Source organism: Octopus bimaculoides, chromosome 13 (genome assembly GCF_046866305.1).
Source record: "Octopus bimaculoides isolate indiv1 chromosome 13, ASM4686630v1, whole genome shotgun sequence".
Classification (NCBI taxonomy): domain Eukaryota; kingdom Metazoa; phylum Mollusca; class Cephalopoda; order Octopoda; family Octopodidae; genus Octopus; species Octopus bimaculoides.
In genome coordinates, this window is record NC_142940.1 from 25,643,163 (window position 1) to 25,670,662 (window position 27,500).

At 36.7% G+C, this 27,500-nt stretch overlaps 1 protein-coding gene across 2 annotated transcripts in view; it reads right to left on the minus strand.

Moving 5' to 3' along the window:
• LOC106871922 (dynein axonemal intermediate chain 7 homolog) overlaps window positions 1-27,500 on the minus strand; it is a 104,250-nt gene that overhangs the window by 51,906 nt on the left and 24,844 nt on the right. For both annotated transcript variants that reach the window (XR_016243985.1, XM_014918679.3), the window contains exons 5-7: window positions 13,523-13,663; window positions 4,926-5,009; window positions 267-436 (exon numbers count right to left, since the gene is read on the minus strand). Coding sequence is in view for 1 of the 2 variants with exons in the window: in XM_014918679.3 (XP_014774165.1) it covers window positions 267-436; window positions 4,926-5,009; window positions 13,523-13,663 (395 nt within the window). In the remaining variant the exon portion in view is untranslated. The remainder of the gene's footprint in view (window positions 1-266; window positions 437-4,925; window positions 5,010-13,522; window positions 13,664-27,500) is intronic.

The following is a 27,500-nucleotide window of genomic DNA, read 5'->3' on the forward strand; positions in this document are numbered from 1 at the left end:
TAAATTAAGCACATTGAACATTTTGGAACAATGACCGTGTGTTGACAAGATCCTTCTCTAGAGTTTACTTTGTCAGTTGACATGTCTTTCAGTTCCTTTATCAAGATGAAAATGTAGTTATTCTTACTATTTCATTATTAAATGCATAAAATTAGGAAAAAATGCCTCAAATTTGTAGAACTTTCAAATTACAGTTAATGTGAAATTATGAGAAAAAATAAAATGTTTTTATAATTATAAAAATTATGCAAATATTTGTAATTTACCTGAGGTTCTTGCTAAGGTTTCCCCAAATACACACTGATATACATTCATTATAGTGGTAAGCTTGGTAGTTAGAAGTTTCTGGATCAATATTTTGTAAGGCACCCAGTAAACAGTTGTGGATGGAAGCATTTAATTTGATTTCCAGCAAATTTTGCAAATCTTTGATTATCTGAGACACAAGCAAGAATATTTACATACATATAAATTCTCAATAAGCAATATAATGTTCACATTCATATACCCTAATGTTATAGTTTCAGTTGCAACCTCTTTTAAACTCTACAACTTAATCCAATAGATCTGTATATTACATTTATTCATTTTTATAAAACTGATTTTTCCATCATATTCCTATGCTGTTACTAGTGAGCCATTTAGCTGTTTAACTAGATGTCCTTACACTTGTATCACCTTCCACTATGAAGAGAGTCTGAGATCAATTAGGTAGACTGGAGCGTCCAAAATTACATGCCTTGCTCAGGACCACAAATTTCATTTTTTACTTGCTGAGTCCAGAAGAAGGATCAGAGCTTCAGAGACTAATGAGCTTGATGTTGCTAAGGTTGTTTAAACTATTGCAGGTCAACAGTTGCAGGTAAGACGTGAGAAGGGAGAAAGTTCTTGAGAGCCAATGTTCTGAGGATGAAGGAGCAGACATAATGGTTAGTGTGAGGTTGGAAAAAAAGGGGGTGCTTAAATGCAAGGGTGACAAAAGGTGGAGAGATGAGTTGGACAGGTGTGCCTGAGACTTGAGACTAGCTAGTTCTGAGGAACAGAGGTCATTAAAGTTGTGATAGAAAAGACTGAGAAGAGAGAGCACACCTGTGAGCCAGAGGCTGGAGTCAGTAGGGTACCTCTTCTCTGGATGTGGTCCAGGATATCTTCATGCTTAGCAGCACATCTGAGATGGTGCTATGCACCATCCTGCATATGGAAGCAATACATCTTTGTGGATTTCATTTGAGCCATGTAGAGTGTCAGCAATGCTGGGGGTTGAAATATTTTCTGGCCCTGCAGAAAAGAAACAGTCTTTGGGATGCTATCCTAGCTATGACAAGGATGTGCTTTCACAAGGGGATTCTCAGTGATAATGAGGCCAAGTATCTGAAGTGATTGCAAGGGCTCTAGGTGGGTGCTTATGAGGGGTCCAATAATAGTTTCTAGATATGAATGTGTCTGAGTTATTTGGCTGTTAAAAGAAATAAAATTGGTCCCACTGGTGGATTCTCCAAAAGTCTCCATTCATGGAATCAATTCAGGTTTGGTAATATTTGTAATATTTAGATTGCATGCAGATGATGCATGGTCAAGGAAGGTTATGGAGGAATGAAAGGTTGTATCATCTGTTTTGGAGTGAGCATTGCAGGATTTGACAGCAAATAAGTCATTAATGAGTAAGTGAACGAGGGACAAAACTGAACCCTGGCAAACACTAGAGTTGATTGAAAAAGCTCTTTCAAAACATACATCAATGATGCAGTCTGATAGGAGGCTACTGATCCAAGAAATGAGAGATGGGTACAGTGTGTAGGTGGGAAGTTCTGATAAGAGATTCACAGGTGAAAGTTTTGTTGATGTCTAGGTTAACAACATTGCACTCAACTAAGTTCTCTACAGTGACAGTCCACTGCTGAGTGACATGGGAGAGTAGGTCTTCAGTGGGTCTGGTTCTGTAAAAGCTGTACTAGTGGTCACAGAGGAAAGAGATGCGTTCAAAGTATTGGGGAATGTCATTGTTTATGGCTGCTTCCATTATATTAAAGATGTTAGAAGTAAGTACATTGAGACAATACTAGGAATGGTAAAAAAAAAACTGCCTTTCTTTGGAGTAGAGACATACTAATGAGTGCATCCAAACGTCAGGGTATATCCCCATAGAAAATAGAAATTAAGAATTTAGTGAGTATAGAAACAAGTTCTGGAGTGCAATGCTTGATTGTAATGGAAGGGATTGGCGATCTTGGTGGTCTTAAGTAACCAAAGGTATTTCTGCACTTGCAAGGTGGGGAGCCAGGTGGAGTGGAAGAGGTTGAAAGAAATTAGCCAAGGATATGGAGTTGGATGCAAAGTGGACTGCAAAGGACAAGGCTTTATCTGCAGATATGGAAACATAATTGCTTAGAAAAGGAGGAAAAGAGAACTACAAAGACAGTTGAGATTCTTTTGGCAGATGACTAGGATAAGCTCCAGTTTTCAGTGGGTGTAGAAAAGATCAAGACGCAGAGGTGTCATACTTGAAACTTTCCTTTACTCGTGGGATATGTATAAGAGTTACTCTGTTAGGTGAATACTACTCAGTTTTGTGGAGTAGCTGAAATTTTCCAAGCATTGTTGGCATTTTCCTATCTGAACAGCTGCAGTACAACTATGAGTAAACCACTTAGGGTGTCTTAGAACATCAAGGTTATTTTTTTTTCTCTGTGTGTGTGTATGGTATGTTGGAAGGCATGCTTAGTCATGAGTAGGGAATTATCCCAGAAATAAATAAATCAAAACTTGTGGACCTCTGACTTGAAATGCCATAGGGTTCAGGTGGAGGTAGGAGTGCTTTTTGGGTTGTTACAATGAGACAGTGACCAGAGGATCTCTGATAGATGCAGAGACAGTTATGAGATTGGCAGAGGTGAAGTTTTACAGTGAGAAAAAGACCAAGAGTGTTTGGGGTGTCTGTGTGTGGGTTGGAGGTGAAACAGTTTGATGGAAACAGCTGATAATAGCAAAAGATTGAGCTTCCGCCCTGGCAGTCACAGTATGGGATAAATGTAATATCAATGAGGACAATGAAAGGAGTGAAGGAAAGGTAAAATAGATGTTCTCAGTGCAGAAGATATGGTCAAAAAAGATGCGGGTGATTTGATATTTCTGAGAGGGATACCGAGGCACATGTATTGGGGGGGGGGGAGTACTTTGAGTTAGAGAAACTGGAAAAAAACCACAGGCTTACAAAGGAAATTAAATTGTTGCACAAAAGAGATGTGTTACAAAAGAAATTTGTTTGAAGCTGTTACATAACAGAAAATTGCATTGAAAGTGTTAAATATTATTGACCAGAATATATACAGTAACATTTACCAATTTATGTTCACAAAATTGAAAAAAAAAAAGAGTAATTTTATGACTCCATGTAATACAGACAAAATCATTTTTAATGTTTCAGGCTTACATACATTCAAGAATCTATTATTCACTCATATTTCTACACAGAAATTTAGTATTCTTTGTACACAATTTCTTTTTTTTAATATTTGAGAGCACAAAACAGTGAGCTGGCAGAATTCTTAGGACACCAGGCAAAATGCTTAGTGCCATTTCATCCGTCTTTATGTTCTGAGTTCTAATTACACCAAGGCCAACTTGGCCTTTCATTCTTTCAGGACTGATAAAAGAAATACCAGTGGGTCTATGGGGTCGATGTAATCAACTTATGCCCTCCCCTGAAATTGCTGGCCTGGTACCAAAATTTGAAACCAATATTTGAGAGCACACATAATAGTAAAGTGAATAGTGGCTGCATTTAATCCAAGCATTCCAGCTGTAGCTATTCCATTTTTTTCTTTCATACATTCGGTATAAATGATTTCATTAATGGGAATGTCATTTTGAATTAATTAACGGGGTATTTATTTGAGAGAGATTTGGTGGCAATTTCTAGCAGGCTAAGCAACCAGTTGTTGGCTTGTGAAGCAAAACTTTTGTTGAGATTTTAGAGTGTTATCCAGGAATAAAGAGAATGTAATATTATAAGAGTATGTCTTGGTGCTGTCAAAGGCTGCTTTGTTCCAATTTGAAGAATAAAGTGGAAGTAATATTGTAAGATTTCAAGTCTGACTCACCTCTATAATAACAGGAAAAAGGATGATGTAATGTGGCAAGACATGTTTTAATGCTATGAAGATTGCTTTACTCCTATTAGAGGCTATTTTAGAGGTTTCCATTTATAAGAAGTTGCATAAGTCTGACCTAAAGAATTTTTGGTTGTTTGTGAATAATGCATATTTATGGAAGGTTAAAGAGAAAGTTTTCAAAAGGTCACTGAAGATAAAACAAAATATGTTAGGAGACAATCCAGCTCTATGGAAGTCATGTTTATTATAACTGAAGAAAGAAAAGTCTTTATTCCTCTTGTGATTTTCCATGGACTGATATTGATACTTGGAAAGAAAGTTTGAAGAGTTTGGTGAGGATAGCAAACTTGGTAAAGACTGACAGAAGAGTGACATTTTGAAATATTAGATTCTTTTGACAAAAGACTAGAAATTTCAGTTGTAATTAGTGAATCACAGAAATGCGCAGGCTGTGTGATGGACAGAAGCAACATTTTTTTCTCCTAAAAGTAATTTTCTAAATATAATGATGGATGAATTATTCTAAGCTATGATGAAAGATGATTTTCCTCAAGGTGTTTTTGCCAATGCATTTCATTTATACAACTGACTTAGGCAGTATAATGAATCTGGAATAGTATTGCATGGCAGATAGTTTAGTATGGATAATTTAGTATGGAGAGATTTATGCCTTAGTAGAGGTTTTTTGGATTGAAATCTATAGATAATCCATTTTAACCCTTTTCTGATTTATCACACCAAAAGAAAAATCTAAATAAAAATACATTATAATCACAAGATAATTTATAAATTTCAATAAGAGGTGATACTAACATTTTGGTATGTAATGTTCTCATGTTCTGTAAATGGTTCTGTCTGTGTTGCTAAGTCAATAAAATTGTTTAGTTCTTCTATCAACTGTAAATAGAAAATATTCAGACATGTTTAAAATGTAATATTTGTAGACCATTACAATTATTTAAAATCATGTATAGAAAAACTGAACAGTGTTACCACAAGGAAACAAGAACTTATAGTTTCATTTGAATCAAAGGTTTGTGATGACTGATGTGACTGAGTCTGTGATGCAGGAAGGCAATATTACATGCCATTTTAAATCTTTTATCTTTTAATTGTTTTAGTCATCAGACTGTGGCCGTGCTGGGGCACCATCTTGAAGTGTTTTAATGAAACAAATTGACGCCAGGACTTATCATTTTAAGCCTAGTTCTTATTATATTGGTTTCTTTTGCCAAAATGCTAAGTTGCAAGTAGATAAACAGACCAACGCTGATTGTTATGCAGGGGTGGGGGACAAACACAGGCACAAAACACACACACACACACACACACACACATACATAGATATACATAACCAGGTTCTTCAAAGGCAAGTCACATAGGTATAAAATCTTCTGGGAAGGTAACAGCGATGAGGTAGGTGGTGTCAGTACACTTCTTGCAGAGAAATGGGTAGATAGGGCATAAAGATAGTTAGAGTGTGCAACAGAGTAATGGAGCTCAGGCTAGTCTTGCAAAATAGTATAGCAACAACTGTCTCTGCCTATGCCCCACAAGTGGGCCTACCAAATGAACAGAAGGACCACTTTTATGACATACTTCTGCAGGCTACCTCAAAGACGAGTGACAATGATTTCATCTTTGTGGCTGAGGATTTCAATGGGCATGTCGGACAGCAGCCCATGTATATCTTCCATGATGTACATGGGACCACAGAATTGGTTCCCAAAACAAAGCAGGAACAAGACTAGTGGAGTTCTATGATGCAAATAACCTATTGATCTGCAACACCAACTTCAGGAAGCCAGCCAGCCATCTGATAATCTACCAATCAGGTGAATGTGCTAGCTAGATTGACTACATTCTCACCGGAGAGCAGGGTGTATGGTTGCTCTTAAATACAAAGACCCTCCCTAGTGAAGAATGTACCCACCCCAGCATAGACTGGTCATTAATGACTTTAGACTCTAGACCAGAAGGATGCAAAAAAGCAGACCACTCTGGAAAAGGACCTAAAAGCTTAAGGATCCTTTATTTGGTCTGAGATTTAGGGACATTCTAATTGAGAAATTTGATGAGAGGGAGGAGGAGTTACAAACTTGTGACATAGAGGGCAACTAGGAATTCCTGCTGAGTGCTACAGACCAAATCTGTGGCTGATGCAAAGTCCCATCCAGACCAAGGGTGACGTAGTGGTGTAAAGATGTTGTAGACAGGGCTATTAGAGCAAAGAAACAGGCCTGGAAGAGTGGGGATAGCAGGAAATTGTAGCAGATATCCAGAAAGGCAGCTAGGAGATAGGTATATCTAGCCGAAAGAGAAGTAGAAAAAAAGTTTGCCTATGTTCAGTGATGTGAGGACCAAAAACTTGAAGTGTTTCAGATTGCAAGAGAGAAAATTGTGAGAGAAAATTGTGATGTCATAGGAGAGAAATATGCCTGCATGGATGATGGTGCACTTGCATTTAATGATTCTGCAAAAAAAGGAGTTTGGAAATGCCATTATGAAAGACTGCTGAACGTGGAGAATGAATGGAAGGAGGAGAGTCTGCCACATGTTGACCCAATTGAAAGACCAGCTATCTGAATCAACAGTACCTTGGTAGATAAAGCAATTTAGGATGTGAAGACAGGGAAAGACCCCGGCCCATCAGGAGTCACCACTGAGATGCTTAAAATATCTGGTGGTGTGGGTTATGGTCTAGTCACTTGTATTGTAAATCAGGTGGTCCATGAAGGAGTCATACCCAATGATTGGTGTAGCAGCACCATAGTCAACTGCTACAAAGGTAAAGTTGATGCCTTAGATACAAATAATTACAGAGGTATCAAATTGTTGGATCAGGTGATGAAAGTTACAGAGAGGGTCATAGCCTAACCGATTAAGGAGAGAGTTAGTGTAGATGAGATGCAGTTTAGTTTTGTGCCAGGGAGAAGCACCACTGATGCTATATTTCTGGTAAGGCAACTGCAGGAGAAATACCTTGCCAAAGATAAACCTCTGTACTTGGCTTTTGTTGACTTGGAGAAATCTTTTGACAGAGTTTCCTCAACCCTTATCTGGTAGTCAATGCAGAAACTAGGGATAGATGAGTGGTTGGTGAGAACTATACAAGCCATGTACAGAGATGTTACTAGTAAGGTGAGGGTTGGCAACGAGTACAGCAAAACATTCAGGGCTTCACCAAGTATCGGTGCTCAGCCATCTCTTGTTCATCATAGTCCTCCAGGCAATAACAGAGGAATTCATGACAGGCTGCCCCTGGGAGCTCCTCTATGTTGATGACCTTGTTTTTATAGCTGAATCACTACCAGAACTAGAGAAGAAGTTTCAGGCATGGAAGCAAGGTTTAGAATCGAAGGGCCTTAGAGTTAACCTAGCAAAAACCAAAGTCTTAGTAAGTAGGAAGGCAGACAAATCACAAATCCCTTCAGGTAGATGGCACTGCTCTATCTGTAGAAAAGGCATAAGCAGAAACCCCATAAGATGTATTCTGTATAAGCTATGGACACATAAGAGATGCAGCAATATCAGAGGAAGGTTAACAGGAAAAATAGCTTTTGTTGTGTGGAAGATTCACAGGTACAATAAACACTGAAAATGTACAGAAAATAGACTCCATCAACTGCCATCAGGGGAAGCTAGAGGTAGTAGATAGCTTCTGCTATCTAGATGACTAAGTTAGTAGCTGAGGTAGATGCTCCAAGAGTGTAACTGCGAGAATAAGATTAGGCTGAACAAAGTTCAGAGAGCTCCTACTTCTGCTGGCAACAAAAGGCTTCTTCAGAATGAAAGGCAGACTGTTTGATGCCTGTGTACAAACAGCTATGCTACACAGCAGTGAAACATGAGCTATGACAGCTGAGGGCATGTGTAGACTTGAAAGAAATGATGCCAGTATGATCCACTGGATGTGTAATGTCAGAGTGCATGTTCGACAAAGTGTAAGTCTCTTGAGAGAAAATTTGGGCATAAGAGGCATCAGATGTGGTGTGCAAGAGAGACGACTGCATTGGTATGGTCATGTGATGTGTATGGATGAGGACATTTGTGTAAAGAAGAGCCAATCTCTAACTGTGGAGGGAACCTGTGGTAGAGGTAGACCAAGGAAGACATGGGACAAGGTGGTGAAGCATGATCTTTGAACTTTGGGCTCACAGAAGCAATGACTAGTAACTGAGACCTTGGGTGATATGTTGCGCTTGAGAAGACCTGTCAAGCCAAGTGAAATTATAGTCATGGCTGATGTTGGTGTCACGTAACTGGCACCTGTGCTGGTGGCACATAAAAAGCACCTTGCAAGCATTGGGCTTCATGGAAGCAAAGTAGCTGATGACAGTGGCATGTGAAAAGCTCCTTTCAAGTTCTGGTCCTCACAGAGGCAATGACCAAGAAATTTGGCATTATGTCATGCTTGAGAAGAAAACCCAAGCCAAGTAAAATTGCAGTCATGGCAGATACCAGTGTCACGCAAATGGCACTCATGTCGTGACATGTAAAAGCACCCATTACACTTTCGGAGTGGTTGGCATTAGAAAGGGCATCCAGCTGTAGAAACCATGTCAAATCAGACTAGAGTCTGGCGCAGCCTTCCAGCTTGCCAGCCCTGGTCAGACTGTCCAGCCCATGCCAGCATGGACAACTGACACTTTCAGTTTCCATCAACCAAATCCACACATGAGGCTTTGGTTAGCCTGAGGCTATAATAGTAGAAGACACTTGTTCAAGATGCCATGCAGTAGGACAGAATCTGGAAACATACGGTTGGGAAGCAAGCTTATTACCACACAGTCATAATTGAAAATGTTATTATCAAAGTTCATATCTTCCTACTTTCCAAAAGACTATACTGCACACTGACCCGAGGAATGCAATTGTGTTTCTGGTGGTATAGTGAAAAACTTACATGAAACTATTGAAAATATACATCAACAACAACATCAGTGACAAAGTGGAGTTTAACTTTTTGATTTTGAAAATTAATTATTTTTAACTTAACAATAACTGTTTGTAATATAAGCAGAGGCCCTGAAACTTAGGACAGAGTATTAGTTGATTACATCAGCATTAATAGTTGGCTGGAACTTTATTTGATTAATTCCAAAAAGATTAAAATCAAAGTGGATTTAAGTGGAATTTGAAATCAGAATGTAAAGAGAAATACTGTAAAATATTTTATATCTAATTCTCTAATGATTCTGCTAATCTGCCCCTCTAAAATAATAATGATTTCTGACTTTGACAGAAGACAACACATTTTGAAATAAGGAGTATAGACTATTAAATCAACTTTAAACTTGATTAGGTGTATTTTATTGATCATAGAAAGATTAAAGGCAAAGTTGACCTTAGCAAAAGGTATGTAACTAAACACCATAAGATATTCTGGATGTTGCTCTACCAATTTTGTCCAGTTACAAGGGCCTAAACATATAACAAAACATATGTACAAAAGCATGAGCAAATATGTTCATATGATAAAAGAATGTAACACTAAAAAGAAATAAAGAATGTTATAAAAAGTTTAAAATTTATTACACAAAACAAATTGAGCTGTGGAAAGATGTGTCATAGTAGCCAGAGCATACCAAGTCCATCTTGTAGAGGGTGCTTGTAACAGATGGACTGCATGACAAGTAAAACACATCCCTTCCAAAAGAAGCAGAAAAGTAGATGCTTCAATGTGGCCAAATGTGAACTGGTGCAAATAATAATAAGATGACGATACTATTAAAGCGAGAAGATCAGATAAGATTGGAGAGGACAAAAAAAAGTGTAAGATCAAAGAGTAAATACCAAAGAAATTGACAAAACTTTAGAATATCAGGATCTAACCAGAGAGAGGAAGAGATTGTAGAAGACAAAAGTGACAATTACACCTGTAGTAATTAGTACACTAAATGCATTATCCAAACTGCTACCTCAGAGAATGAAGGATATTGGAATTGGGACATGCATTGCTGACTTGCAGAAAAGTGCAATTGATTCTTGAGACTGAAGAAGACTCATCACCAAACCTCAAGGCAACTTCCTTTCTAACTAATATAACATGCAATAGCTATAATAATAATGGCAAAAACAAAAAAAAAAAGCCAGTTGTCTTTGAAATATTATAATATACAGTACTGCAATGGTTGACTGCACTATAGCACATAGCACTACTATTGTTGAAGAATGCTACAGTATACAGTACAACAACTGTTTAAATTCAAAAATAGACTGGCTGGATGTTAGCCCAATTTAGAACAAGGAATTATGATTGTTAATATCTTGCTGTGATTGATTCCAGGAGATTACAAATGTTTGGTGTAGTATTTGACTACATCAAATGAGTTTGAAAGCCAAACATGAAACTGAAGAACATTCTAATAAAGTAATGATTGTAATAAGAGAAATGTCTCATCATTACATCTGTTGTTAGGAAATCTTATGATGTTCAATGTGGTGTTGATGAGTTTTGCTATGAAGAAAGTTAGAAATAGCAACAGAAACAAAAATCTAAAGACATTTATAGATCATTAGTACAATTTTAAATATTGATTTCTCTTTTTACTAGGAACAACACAAATTTCTGCAAGTGAGTTAGTATAATCAATTGAACCAATTATATTGGTCTGATTCAATCAATTCAATTGATTATACTGGGTTGATTTAATAGAATTGATTATACTGAGCTGATTCAATCAAAACCAAATGATGCAAATAATACAGTCTGTGACTGCACTGTTTCTGCCAGCTCACTGCCATTTAGAATTTTTAATATTATCATATTATCATCTCATAGCAGTCTTTGACACACTCACAGCTGCACATATTGATTATAAAACAGATTGCAGCATCCTGAATACATAATTTATTGATACTTGATGTGCTGAAGCCATATTCAGTAAAGTGCTAATTAAAACATGATCAAGTGATTGAGTCAATAATCTACCAATACTTGACATGATTTTAGAAATAGAAATAGTAACAGCATCAAATAGTATTGACACAATCAAAGAAATTAAAGAGAGAATCTAAGAGAATATCAAGACACTTTGCTAAATTAACAAAATTTAAGATTTAATAAAAGCACAATTACACTGTGATGAATTTTGGAAAAGTTTACAGAAGATAGTTTCTGATTTGACTTTGCAGAATTTCAGAAAACAGAAAGGATGATTATTCTTCAGTCAGTCTGTTTCATTGTAAAGCATATCACAATACATACATACATGGATATATATATATGTGTATACACACACACACACACACACACATGTGTGTGAGTGTGTGTATGTATAGGTAGATACTTAGTTATAGACAATGACACACTAAATGTTAAGACATTTAAAATATATTTTTTTCTTTTAATAATTAAATTGTTTTGTTGACAATTCAACCCTCTTCATCTAAGCTAGCTACATAAAGGAAGGTTAATCAGTGAGTTAATTCTGCAACGTATTAAGAATATGGTGACATCCCATCTCTATACTAAGACACTCTTAGACAGAACTGAGTGCAGATATAAAAACCAACCAAAACTTCCTAAATTTCAAATTTCAAAAAACAAACTATGAAGTCATTTCCATTTTTTTAGTGCGTCATCAATAGCAGACCATAGACTCACAAACTAGTTTCATTAACAGTTAGTCATGGATTCACAAACCAACCCCATTAACAGCTAGCCATGGGCTTACAAAAAGACCTCATTAACAGCTAACCATTGACTTAAGAAAAAGAAGCCCACTTGAAATGAGCATCTGACACATATACCCTATTTGATGATGTCTTGGTTCAACAATGCATGCATGAAATATTTCTCTACAATATTATGATTCTGGCAGGATTGTTAGTACGTGAGGAAAAATGCTTAGCAGAATCTCGTCTGTCTTCACGGTCTGAGTTCAAACACTGCTGAGGTCGACTTTGCCTTCCATCCTTTCAGGGTTAATAAAATAAGTACCAGTTGAGTACTGGACTCCATGAAATCAACTATCCCACTTCTCTAAACTTGTTGGCCTTGTGCCAAAAATTTGAAATCTGTATTCTTCTTCTGTGTCTTCGTAGAATAAAACATGCATCAACTGTGTCTCATTACCCACAAAATACACCTGCAGTATATTTGTATCAATAAACAGTCATTGATCACTACATACTACATGCACATGTATCTCTATACAATAAAACACATCTATTTAACAGCTCTACACACCAAAATTCACATCTAGCATTTATCTATAAACTAACATACAAACCAAAATAAACAAAACTGTCTCATATAATCTACACAACAACACATAACTGTTGTAATCTTGACATAAACCTCACAGAGTATAAATTAACAAGGAAGCCTCTACATCAGTGCTTCTCAACCATTTCTTTCCTGTGGAACCTTTTGATTCCTATTTTACTCAGGTGGACCACCATAGCCATTCAATGCTTAAAAATATCTCATATTTTTGACATTAAATATTAATAGGAACTGTGTAAAAAAAATTTTAATATTTTGTGTATTATAGAAATATAACCAATTTATTGCACATGAATTTTAACTACAAAATCATATATGGACCCTTAAGGGTCATCTGGACCTTGTTGAGAACCACTGCACTACATGGTCACTTAGGCTGCTAGAAATAGTAACCAGATTCCCTCAAATCTTGCTCACTTAAAAAAAAAGGAGAAACATACTGAGTAATGTAGTCCTAGATATACAATGCTGGAATACCTTTCGCCATAAATCTGCTCAGTGAGAGCTAACATGACGTTAAACAGAATGACAAATAATAAACATAGTTATAAATGTAAGAAAAAAAGTCATTGGAAGGGTGATGCATACCCTGCATGAAGATAAAGTTTTTCGCAAATTATAGTGTGGCTTACAATGCATTACCTACCGAAGCTTTTTAATTGAACTGAATTAATTTTTTTTGTCTTTTTTTTAAAGTTTTACCATTAGGGGTATTTATATTCTGGTGAAATTAAGAAACCAACTCATTACTAAATGAAAGCCTCGAATCCATCAGTGTATACACACGTGTGCGCACGTGCACACACACGCACACACATTCAGTCGCATATCTATGTACATATGTATGTATGTATGTATGTATATACCCACATGTGTCTACGCGCATAGGCACACCATGATTTATACACATATGGAAAAGAAAGTGAACAAAATAATATGACCATTTGCTTATTGGGAAATTTGTAAATTCGATTTTTTAAATTAAAATTTTTTTTTTAAAAGATAATCAAACCAAATGTTCAACATTTTGAGCCACTTACCCAATGAGTATTTCTGCCAAATTTGGTGAAAATCCTTTCAACCATTTTCCAGTAATTTTGCAAACACACAGACAAAGATGAGTAATTACAATACCTGATTTCGCTTATGCATGCAGGGTAATGAAATGAGCACTTACTGCTAAATTCAGGAGACTGTTTTCTAACACTGTTTCAATATCATTGTTTTTATCATCTTCAAGAGACAGGCTAATATATGTATTGATTTCTTTTTGTATCATGGGATCAGGAGTTCCATCACATCTCATAAAACGCTCCCACTATAACAAACAAAATTTAGTACACACAATCAGTAAGGATTACATATCTAAAAAAAAAAAAAAACTTATTATTAGAGAAGTATCAAAAGGAAATTTGATAAATTGGAAATATATCAAGTGAAAATGATAAAAGCAACATTTCAAACCAAAAATCAGAGAATAACCCATTTAGTTATCACACACATTTGGGGGTAGTTCCTCCCTCTCTTATACAATCTCCTCATTCAGCAAGAGGTTTCTGAACAAGGAAAATGTATAAGAGAGGGAGAAACGACCCCCAAATAGAGTTAAAGAGAAAGCTGTTGAAGCTGATACCTTAAAGATTGGAGAAACGTATGTTTGGGAAAGAAATGTCAAGCATTTCAAGAGGCAGGAACCTGTCAAAAAGGAACACCAAGGAAAATATTGGAAGAAGTGCTGAAATCTGATTTTATGAAAGAGATAACAAAGGTATTGAGCTGGACAAGACTGGTCCAACACATACAAGTAGGGAAAAATGAACATAAAATGATGATGATAAAAAAAATATAAATATATAAATGTGTGTGTGTTTAAGGAGGTTAGGGTGTTACATTCATAATTGTAAGATTGAAGTTTCAATTCCTGGACTGAGCAATGCATTGTATTTCTGAACTTAGCAGTTCGGCAAAAGATACTGATAGAATAAGTACTAAGCTTACAAAGAATAAGTCCTGGGGTCGATTTTCTCGACTAAAGGCGGTGCTCCAGCATGGCCGCAGTCAAATGACTGAAACAAGTAAAAGAGTAAAAGAGTAAAGAGTAAAACACATTATTTCATAGCTCCAGCCCTCTCAGCTGGCAAAAATCCTGATGACCCAGGAAAAACCTTTGATCCTTTTTATATATATCTGTAAGATGGTTGGCATTAGGAAGGGCATCCCACCATAAAAACCATGCTGAAATAGACAGTAGAGGTTGGTGCAGCCTTCTAGCTTGCTGGCTCCTGTCAAACCATCCAATCCATGTCAGCATGGAAAACAGATATTAGATAATGAAGAAGATGCGTCGGTGTTAAAACGTGGGTAGCTGATGAAGTAGAATGTTCTCTATGTGGCTTGTGTGTTTTCTCGTCTACGTTTTGTTTGCAATGTCCTGTACCCAGATATGCACCTATACATACAGGTGGATGTCGGTATGCACATACCTGTACGTATATATGCATATACTCATTTACCATTTGTTTATATATATATATATATATATATATATATACATACACATGGTTACAACTATTACAAGGGAGATAATCATTTCCTATGTAAATTCCAGAGAATGAAAGAAATTAAAAAAACGATGATTTACATTTTTATAGCATTTATAGTTTAGCTTTCTCTAAATATTCTTGATGTTTGTCTACATTCATTTCCTTACATCACCATTAGAGTTGTCTTTTTCCTCATTATAAAAAAAAAAATACTTTTTAATATCAACACACCACAGCCACCACCACCATTATCTGCCCCTCTCTCTATCTCACTCTCTCTCACCATAGCTGCCTCCCCAGCCTATCTCTCTCTATCTATCTTTCCCTTCAGCTAACTTTTTAACCACATAATAAATATTCCTTCCTCCACCCCACTACACATCATTAACTCTTCTCTTTTCCTCTTTTTCTCTCCTTCTTCGCTTTTACCTTCAGCTGACCACATAACCATTTGGCCTAAGTGCATTAATAGTAATCACTTTTCTCTACTTCTCCTTCTCTTCTTACTTCGCTCCCCCTTCTCTCTCTCTCTCTCCCATTCTTACTCCTTCTCTTCTTACTTCGCTCCCCCTTCTCTCTCTCTCTCTCTCCCATTCTTACTCCACCTCCATCTCTCTAACTAACATATAATGGGTGAACAAAGAAGCAGATTATTACATAGATAAGGGAAACAATGCATAAAATTTACACAGTTGGTTTTTTAACATAATACTAAACACTGTATCTTAACTGTTTACAGACAATAATTTAAGTTCCATATTTCATGGAAGATTTCTGACTAAGCTTGGCTGAAGCTGTCATCACTTCCCTTTCAATCACCAAGTTGTCTAATATCTGAAGATAGCTACCAGTCGTATATATACGATTTTGCAAGCAAACATTATTTGTAAGCAAAATTTTTCTTTTTCTTTTTTTTTTTTTTTGGTGTGGGGAGAGGAAGTAGCTCAGGTTTATATATATATATATATATATATATATATATATATATATATATACACGGGAATTCCGGGTAGAGGTAGGGGTCCACCAAGGTTCCGTCCTCAGCCCCCTATTATTTACCATAGTCCTCCAGGCAATCACAGAGGAGTTCAAGACAGGTTGCCCCTGGGAGCTCCTCTATGCTGATGACCTTGCCCTAATTGCGGAGTCACTATCAGAACTAGAGGAGAAGTTTCAGGTGTGGAAGCAAGGTCTAGAATTGAAGGGCCTTAGAGTCAACCTAGCTAAAACCAAAATCCTAATAAGTAGGAAGGTAGATAAAACACAAACCCCTTCAGGTAGATGGCCCTGCTCAGTATGTAGAAAAGGAGTAGGTAGTAACTCTATAAGATGTACCCGGTGCAAGCTATGGACACATAAGAGGTGCAGCAACATCAAAGGCAGGTTAACTAGCAAGTTAGTTTTTGTTTGTGGCAGATGTTCAGGTGCAATAAAGACTGCAAACAAACAGGAAACAACTTCTATCTCATTCCAGGGTGAAAAACTAGAGGTAGTCGATAGCTTCCGCTATCTGGGCGACCAAGTTAGTAGTGGGGGTGGGTGCGCTGAAAGTGTAGCTGCTAGAATAAGAATAGCCTGGGCAAAGTTTAGAGAGCTCTTACCCCTGCTGGCGACAAAGGGACTCTCACTCAGAGTAAAAGGCAGACTGTATGACGCATGCGTACGAACAACCATGCTACATGGCAGGGAAACATGGGCTGTAACTGCTGAGGACATACGTAAGCTCGCAAGGAATGAAGCCAGTATGCTCCGTTGGATGTGTAATGTCAATGTGAATACCCGTCAGAGTGTAAGTATCTTGAGAGAAAAGCTGAACATTAGAAGCATCAGTTGTGGCGTGCAAGAGAGACGATTGCGCTGGTATGGACATGTGGTGAGAATGGAGGAGGATAGCTGCGTGAAAAAGTGCCACACCCTAACAGTTGAGGGAACCCGTGGAAGAGGTAGGCCCAGGAAGACCTGGGCTGAGGTGGTGAGGCAAGACCTTCGTACATTGGGCCTCACCGAGGCGATGACTACGGACCGAGACCTTTGGAAATGGGCTGTGCGTGAGAAGACCCGGCAAGCCAAGTAAGATCGTTGCCAGTGCCCCTGGACTGGTTCTTGTGCGGGTGGCACATGAGATGCACCATTTTGAGCGTGGCCGTTGCCAGTACCGCCTGACTGGCTCCTGTAGGATTTTCGAGCGAGATCGTTGCCAGTGCCCCTGGACTGGCTTGTGCGGGTGGCACATAAAAGACACCATTTCGAGCGTGGCCGTTTTCGTGCGGGTGACACGTAAAAGCACCCACTACACTCTCTGAGTGGTTGGCGTTAGGAAGGGCATCCAGCTGTAGAAACTCTGCCAAATCAGACTGGAGCCTGGTGTTGCCATCCGGTTTCACCAGTCCTCAGTCAAATCGTCCAACCCATGCTAGCATGGAAAGCGGACGTTAAACGATGATGATGATGATGATGATGTAAGTGTGTGTGTGTGTCTTTGTCTTTGTGTGTCTCCCTCATCACTGCTTCACAACTGGTGTTCGTTTATTTACGTCCCCATAACTTACTGGTTTGACAAGAAGAAACTGATAGAATAAGTACCAGGCTTATCAAAATAAAAAAAAGCACTAGGCAGTGTCTCATATTTTTGTTTACCTACTCAGTTGTATCTATCAATCTATCTTTTTGTGTGTGTGTCTGTGTATATATATATATATATAATAAACACACACACATACACACACACACACATGTATGTATATGTGCATATTCATATCTATTATATAAAAGTCAATCTCGTTATGTGTGTTCGTGTGTTACTGAATCATTCGAAAACTACTGCACCAATCCTAATGAAATTTGGAACACAAAATCCAAGCCTAGGGAGAAGGGTAATGCTGGTAATGCTGTGTATTTCATACAATTTCATGGACCAAAATTACTGAATGGATCCTTATGATATTTGGAACTTAGATTCAATGCATGAGGGCAGTTTGGTTTGAATTTAAGATGGCTTAAACGGGGCAGAACCCCCATTAAAATTCATATATTTTCGATGTTGATGAAATTTCAACCATGGGTATTCTCAAAGTTTCCACTTCTCATGAGGATTCTAAGACTCCCAAATTTTAGTCATTTTTTTAATGATCCAAAACTAGGTCAAAAGTACTGAATGGATCTTTATGATATTTTGAAATTATATTCTATGCATAAGGGCCATAACCCTCATGAAAATTCATATATTTTTGCTGTTGTTGAAATTTTAACTTTTGATATTAGACACAAATGAAGTAATATTTCTAAAATTTCATCTTCTTAGAAGTTAGAAAGACCCCCTTCATGGGGACTTAACACCCACAATTTAGTCATTTTATCTAAGCAAAGATGAATACAGTTGTACTCTTAGAAGCTGTAGGGTCACCTGAGCATAAAAGATGAGCGTTATTTGTAATTCAATGGTACAACAGGGTAAGAGTTTGCTTTGAGATATACTTAGATTGTGATTTCTGCAATGTGGTGCATAAATTTTCAAGTAAATGAGAGGCATCTTTGCTTCCACTGATTCAGTTGCAAAGTGTTCAGTAAAGTTATTTGGTTGCAAACCTCCTTTGAGTCTTTTTATTATCACTGGGTCACACATAGTCCCCGATGGTAACATTGATTTCAAGGCCTTCCCAGATGAGTGACTGGTTATTGAAAGATATTTATAGATTGTAAATTTATTCTGTCCAGTTACCTATCGGTATAGTGGTCAGTTGCAAACTCCAGAGGTGACACTTTTGTTTTCCCTTTGCCCTCACGTCACACAGTTGTTCATGTTTGAGTTGGATCACGCCCTTCCAATTGCTATAAATCCATAATGCATCTTACGGCTGTACCTATCACCTGTATGGTGAGGAATCCTACATTGGGGAGTGGTAACGACTAGGGTAGGGTAGCTGACTGCTTATTGTGATCATTCGTCTTTTGGTTTCCTGTAGCTTTGCTCTCTTTTACAAACCCAGTAAACATACATATATTTCCTATTTCAAAGAAATTCAAACAATACATATTACACCCAAGTTAAAAAGATTCCCAACAATTCAACTTCTCTGGTTGACATTAAGACCCCCCCCCCCCCAATGGGGGCCTTAACTCCCACATTTTAGAGCTCCATGACCTCCATTTTTCAGGAGCAAAATCCTTTTAACAGGTTCCATAACACTGGAATTTTGGAATCTGTGCATAAATATCAGTAGTATGGATACATGTCACATGATTAGAATTTTTTTAGGGTGTGTAAAGAGGGAAAGAACCCTCATCTGCAATTTTGATGGAATTCAAATCATAGGTATTCCAGTTCATTAGAGAAAATATAACAGAAAAGTCTAATTCTTCAATTGAATGTAACACGAGCAATGCCAGGTATCTTTGCTAGTAATATACTAAATAGTATATTAAATGCTTTATAAGTCAATATTGTGTTCTACTGTGTTAGCAGTGCTATTAAATCACGTGTTAAGGTTATCTCTACAGATTTTCTATAGAAATTACAATCAGTGCTGGCTATAAAGGGTTGATTTCAGTTGACCTATCTAGTAATGTGTCCATTTTTCTTGACAGGGTCCCAAGAAGAAGAAGAAGAAGGATCATAAGAAGGAACCGAATAAGGCATCGCTGACATCAAAAGACACTGACTCCAAAGAAAAAGAAGAACTTGAGAAGAAAACCAATGAAGAAGGTTCAAAGTTCAAATTAGTTGTTATCCTTATTTTTCCTTTTTTTTCCTTTTTCCCTTGAGATCTTGGAATATTAATGCTGGTTACCCAGTTTCCATGGCATATGAGTGATTGAGCTCACAATATTCTCCCTGAACAGGATGCCTGTCCATTGAAGGGTTCTAGGCTTGCAATTTTGAAGGGAAAGGATAAGTCAATTCTTGACTGATAATTTGTTTTTATCAACCCCAAAGGGATGAATGGTAAAAATTGATTTCAGCAAGACACAATAGTCATGTGTCTAATTATCATCATCATCATCATCATCACCATCATCATTGTTTCCATTTTACTTCTTGGAGCTCTTGATTTTACTTGGTTGGGTTAATTCTATAAGAGTGGACAGCAACCTGTTGTCAAAGGTCTCACAGGGTCTCAAACACAAAACACAAGTGCACAAAAGAATTACAACTTAGTATCACAGCACTCACCATCTTCTGCGACTACTTACATCAACACCATAATAGTAGTAGAATCTAGAAGATGGGCAAAATCATAATAATTCTAAAATCCAACAAAATTCTGGAATGAAGTTAAAGTTATATCACACAGACACATCACTCTTGTATGTGTATCATCAAAAATTTAGAAAGGATAATCTTGACATCAACACTGCATACATCTTCCTCTGTAAACCATAAGCATGGTTTCAGACTACAATATTCAACCTTCACACTACTAATAAACCTGTCACAAGGAATACATAACAGCTCCAACAACCAAAACTGCATATTACAAATATAGTTGAAAGTTTGCTGATGTCGATGGTAGTTTTAACTATCACTGACATTAGCAAACTTTCAACTCCTTTACTTGCTATACCTTAAACATGAAAAAAAATATCTATATCACCTAAAGGAACAACACAAAGCATCAACTAGTAAAATACCTGTCAGGTTGTCAAGCCTATGAAATATATGGGAACAACCCTTCAACAGCTTATTGTTTTTGTTAATGGAGTACCACAGGGATGTAGTGTCTCACCCATTCTTTTCAAGCAATATACATATATAACCTTTGTACACTTTCTTGAAACATACACACTACTAATATGCAGGTGAGATCACACTCATCCTCCCCTTTATTTTCCACCTGTAGTTGCACAACTACTTCTCAATCATCTGCACAACTCTTACACCAGTCACTTGGAAAACTAGTTCCAAAATAACAGGCTTAAATCAGTACCAGGGAACACTAAACACAAGAAACCATTACAGTCTGCAATACATGTATAACTTATATATACACAGTTGGTGCATGTATGACTTACAACACATTTACACTATGCAAAGAAGACAGTAAACGAAGCGAAAGAATGCAGAAACCTATTTAGAGTACTCACAGGTACAGCCTTTGGTCAACACAAACAATAAAACAATAGCTTACAAGAAGTACATAAAATCTATGTTGAAATATACTTCGTACTGTCTGGGATCTCCACAACGAAACCATGAAATACACAAGGCTGTACTATGCATCAAAACAGGTTGTACACTTACACGAGAAGACAAAAATACTAAAAAAAAGGGAAGATCACTTGAATATGTGAAGGACTTAGCTTTTTGCACAGTAATTTTCAACCATCACAGTCCCTACCATTAAATGAAAAAATCACTTCCAAACATCCAGACACACATAGAATAACCCTAGGACGCAACTATAACATCAAACAAGCACTATTTCACTCAGTCCCGACAAGAATAGGTAACACACACACAGAAATAACAGAAATACCAATAGGCTCACTGGCTCCAAACACTGCCCTGTGATGAACGGCAATTACTGCACTCTGACTAAGTCCACCATACTTACATCCATCATGGTCATCACAAGAGAAAATGCAATCTGTCCAGACTATCCACATTGCATTGCATTGTTGCATTTCAGACAGTGTTATATAGTTTCCATAGCTTCACAGAAGAATGATGATGATGGTGATGGTGATGGTGATGGTGGTGGTGGTGATGATGATGAAGATGAAGATAAGGATCATCATCATTTAATGTCTCTTTTCCCTGCTGGCATGGGTTAGATGGTTTGACCAGAGCTGGTAAGGCCAGGGGCTGCACAAGGCTCCATAGTCTTTTCTGGCATGATTTCTATGGCTGGATGCCCTTCCTAATGTCAGCTACTCCACAGAGTGTACTGAGTGCTTTTTAAGTGGTGCTGGTACCAGTGCTTTTAATGTAGCACCAGCATGATATAGCTGGAAAATCAGATCTATGGATTATGCTTTGTCACTTTAGCTAACCATCTGCATGTTTAGACCTGCTTAAGCAAAGCAGCACCAACAGGTATCACTTCCTCTATGACAAAACCACCAACAACCACCAAACCACCTCTGACATCACCAAACAACATACACATGACCACAATCACCACTATCACATCTTATTTATTGACTAGCAGGACCCGTGAATATTTCATGGAATTAATGGTGAACTTATCCTAAAAAACCTGAAAGCATAGCTTGTGTTGTGTCTGTATGGAAAGAGAGTCTCTCATCTGATACTCATTGGAAAGTGAAAGAAATTGGAATATGATGATTAGTTAATACACTTTAAATATACACTTTATATACTTTATGCACAACTTTATAGACTTAATATGCAGCACTCATAAAATAAATATTCACTCTTATTTTCCCATGAACAAAAACAAATATTCTGTACATATGATACAACCTTTTGTTAAATTGCAGATATCTGCCATGTAAATAAGTGTGAATATTTCATGGAATTGCACTTATGTGCATGCGTTAAGTGATAGGTGATATTAAAAAAACTTAGTTCAATTAAATAAGTACACTTTTCACTATCCAGTCACCACCACCACCACCACTACCACTACCACCACAACCACCACCAACTTTGCCTTTCATCCTTTCAGGATTGATAAATTAAGTACCAGTTGTGTACTGGGCATGATCTAATCGACTACCCACCACAAGAAAAGTTTCGGGCCTTGTGCCTAGACTAGAAAAGAATATTAGATACCAGATCTCAGGCCAGCTTTAGGAGTTGCAGGGTCCAATTGGAAACAGTTTTGGTGTGCCCCAGGTTCGCAGTCAACTTGCACCTTGGAAATTCCCTCCTCTCACTTCAGAGTTATTTTTTTCCTTCATTTTGTTTCAACTAATCTCGCCTCTTAATATACTGCAGGGGACCTTCTTCCCCTTTGGGGAAGTCTATATGGTTTGGCTAAATCAAAATGGTTTTTTTGTATTCTTCCTTTCCACTTGGAGAGTTTAGATTTAGTTATAAAAATATGTCCTTCTGTTTAAATGTAATTCCATTAAATTTCTATATCTTTGTGCAGCTGAGGATTGCTCTGCATTTTATATTTGATGTAATGTTCACATTACTTAATTAAATGGAGTCACATGAAACGATCGTACTGCATTAACTTTGGATATTCTTGTTGCTTATTTTGACCTTAATCACCTTATTTTGAAACTGTATGGATAATACCATACTTAATTCTGAGGCCTAAACTTTAGTACCATATTCACCTGAATCTATATATATATATATATATATATATGTGTGTGTGTGTGTGTGTGTGTGTGTGTGTGTGTGTGTATATGTATATATATATATATATATATATATATATAATGTATGTATGCATATATATATATGTGTGTGTGTGTGTGTGTGTGTGTGTGTATATATATGTATATATATATATATGTGCATATATATGTGTGTGTATATATATATATATACACATATATATATGTATGTATATATATATATATGTATACATATATGTATATGTATATATATATGTATATGTATATATATATATATATATATATATATATATATATATATATATATATATATATATGTATATATATATATATATATATATATATATATATATATATATATATATATATATCGCCATGTTGGCTTGGCGATAACTATTAATTTCCAGTACCGCTGCCGTAGTCTCCTTTAGAGAGACTTAGAAATATTAATAACTCTATTTCTGAAAACCAGTGGATAGATTCCACTGAAATTAGATAAATAACCTTCGAGCAGATAGTCAGCAGCGCCGCCTGGCTAAGGCTTGGCTGCTCTGCATTGACAAGGGGCAACACCCTGAAACTAGTCTGCAGATGCCAAACCAGCAGGGGGACACTGCTGACCTCCCCTGTTCGAAGGTTATAAAGGACACAGGTTTCGTGTGTCACATAGCTAGCTAGAGGCGATGGCTTCTTGGAGCTAATTCACGGCAGCTTTCGTCCTAATTTTGGGACTGCCATGTTGGCTTGGCGATAACTATTAATTTCCAGTACCGCTGCCGTAGTCTCCTTTAGAGAGACTTAGAAATATTAATAACTCTATTATATATATATATATATATGTATATATATATATATATATATATATATATATATATATATATATATATATATATATATATATATATATATATATATATATATATGTGTGTGTGTATATATATATATATATATATATATATGTATATGTGTATGTGTATGTATATATATATGTATATATATATACTTACTTAAATTAGGATTTTTGAAAGTCTTGTAGTGTTGGGAGATTCTTTTTTTCATTTCATTAGCTGTAGATCCTATATAAACCTTATTTATAATTTTATTATTACTGTTCTAAGAGCTTACTATACATTTATGAATTACATTATCAATATTACAATTATTAGAGAGCTTACATTTAGTCTTATTACGACATGAACATTTTTCTATCTCGCAACACTACCAGACTTTCAAAAATCCTAATTTAAGTAAGTTCGCAGGTTTAAGTGGAATTATAAGGGAATTAAAATCTAGAATAAGAGATTACACCCTTAGTTGGAGTATAACAGGTAGAGCCCACTCTTATAATATAGGGAATAAAATGTGTTTATTATGTATAACAGAATTTATGAAACTGCTACAGTCTAGAGATCAATTACTAAACACATATGATGAACGAGGAGTGAAATGTAGACACAAAAGTAATTTTACTTTCAATAAAATGAAATAGTGAATCTCCACCCCTTCAATCTAATAACCACACACTTTTGATTTCTACAGTACTTGAATAGATTATATAAATAATTAAATAAGTAAATTAATTAAATATTACTAAAAATTATATTATAACAAATTATATATATCCCTCAACATAGTTAGATTGAAGATAATAATAGAAGATAATTTAAATTAAACTATGCATAACAGAATTACCCCGCTTGGTACTAATCACCTATAAATTCCCACAGTGCTCTGCTATTTTCACTTCCTCTAATCACCTTTTTCCTCAGTTATGCGTCATTACTTTCATTTGCTACCCAATCGTTACGTGAGTTTGTTTCTGTCTGTGTTTTTCTTGTTATTGTGTTACTGCACGTTTATTTGAACTGTTGTCTTTTGACAAACAGTAGTTTTCGCCTTACAGGGCAGAAAATTTCTGCACATTGTTTTTGTGAACTGTTAACCCTTACGGGTTATTTTTCAAAATGTTTTGTCATTTATGACAAGTTTTTCTTGTCATTTGCGACAAGTTCTAATCATGGAGTTTGACCTCACATCCAATAAGGACTTTCCTGAGATGGGAGGAAGTAAAAACAACATAAAGGACACCAAGGAAAAGCAAAGTTTTTTGGCTGCTGTGGGCGGAAATATCGTTGGACTGGAAGTAGCCATGGACAAGCTCTTCCAGTTCAGAAGTTTAATTGAGAAAAATGGTGATGAAACAAAATTAGTACCGCCCCATGAAACTATTCAGGCGATTGTGGTCTAAATTACACAAAAATGAAAATAACACTGACATCTCATTTTAACAGATATATTTACCAATATTACATAAAGATATCTTAAAATACTAAAGAGTAAATTTATTCAATAAAATTGCCTTTGGCTTCAACCATGGCCTTCAGACGACTGTGGAATTTCTTGTGACTCCTCTGGATGGTTTCCTTGTTTAAGTTGGTGAATACTGCCATAATCTTTGCCTTCAGTTCTTCTTTGGTGTTACAAGCAGTTTTGTTGGTCTCTTGCTTAACGGCATCCCACACATAATAATAATCAAGGGGGTTGCAGTCTGGGGAGATAGGTGGCCAAATGATAAGGGTGATGTAGTCGCAGAAATTATCTGACAGCCAGGACTGGGTTCTCCTGCTTGTGTGGCATGGTGCAGAGTCCTGTTGCCAGACATAGGATCTTCCAGCAGCCACCCTCTTGACCCAGGGCAGCACTATCTCCTCTAGGCACTTGATGTAGGCCTCTGCATTGAGTCTGAGACCATGTGGGAAGATGAATGGAGGCATAATGTTGCCATCACTAGTGATCACTCCAAACACCATCATGTTGACTGGATTTTTATCACTCTCAGTACATGTCCTCAAATTGACATCCAAACACTCGGAAATGTTTGTATTAGAGTCTCCAGTGGAAATGCCAAGCAGTACAGCATGTTGGTTCCAAATTTCTGACAGAATGAACTGTGTCATGATGCTGTTTTTCTCACAGATGGTGTCCAACTGACCCTACTATATTGTGTAGTCAACAAAATCAAAACACAAATAATGCGCATGTATAGAATTGACAATATAAAATGGTAACAATTTACCCATCACATCCTATATATATACACACACATTACATATGCATATGTGTGTATATAATATATGATGTGTGTATATATAAATATATATATATACACACACACACACACACACATGTATATGCACATATATTCATACATGTGGAAGTGCATAATTTAGTGGTTAAAATGGTAAGAGTGTTGCACTCATAATCATAAGATTGTAGTTTCACTTTCTTGACTATGTGATGCATTATGTTCTTGAGCAAAACACTTCATTTCATGTTGCTTCAGTCCAGTCCACTCCTCTGGTAAAAATGAGTAATTCTGTGATGGACTGGTTTCCTGCCCAGGGGATGAATATATATACACCATAGAGCCTGGGAAACTGGCCTTAAGATCCTATGGTTCAGGAAGGACCAGGGATCCTTTTTTGGTATACATAGATATCAAAGCCTTGTGAGTCGATTTGGTAGATAAAAACTGAAAGAAACCCATTGTATAGGCACAAACATGACTACACATAAGCATAGCTACTCAGAGGTGTGACAAGGCACAGGTGTAACTGTGTAGTAAGAAGTTTGCTTTCCAACCATATGGTTTCAGATTCAGTCCCACTACGTGGCACCTTGTGTCTTCTACTATAGCCTCAGGCCAACCAACACCTTGTGAGTGGATTTAGTAGATGGAAACTGAAAGAAGCGTCGTATATATGTGAGCATGAATGTATATTACTATCTTTTTGTCTTGACATCATATGATAGTTGTAAAATGAGTGCCACGATCATGCAAGTGGAACCCTTCGTTTTGTTTCTTCTGTAGAAATGTGTCTGGTCATGGGAAATATTATTTTACTTGGAAATAGGTGAGAGTTGTCAGCAGGAAAGGCACCCAGCTATAGAAAAACTTGTCTCAACAAATCCATACCATGCAAGCATGGAAAAGTAGCCATTAAAACAATGATGATGATTATTTCACAGAAGAAACAAAATGAAGAAAACAAGTTGTTTTTCTCTTTACGAGACCAGTGACTATGTGTTGCTTAAAAAATATATAGTATTTGCAAGTGGAGAGAGCCTTCATCACTAGCCAGTGATATTCTCACACTGAGGAAAGGTAACTACCCAGAAGCCTAGGTCTGTGAGTATCACGTAAGGCTAGAGATAAGAGCAATGAACTCCCTTGCATATACTATACGAGCACAAACTGTGTGCCGGCAGCCAACTGGGAAAGATGTTTTCCTGGGGCTAAATAACAGTAACATCGTCCTTGTACAGGACTGCCACATT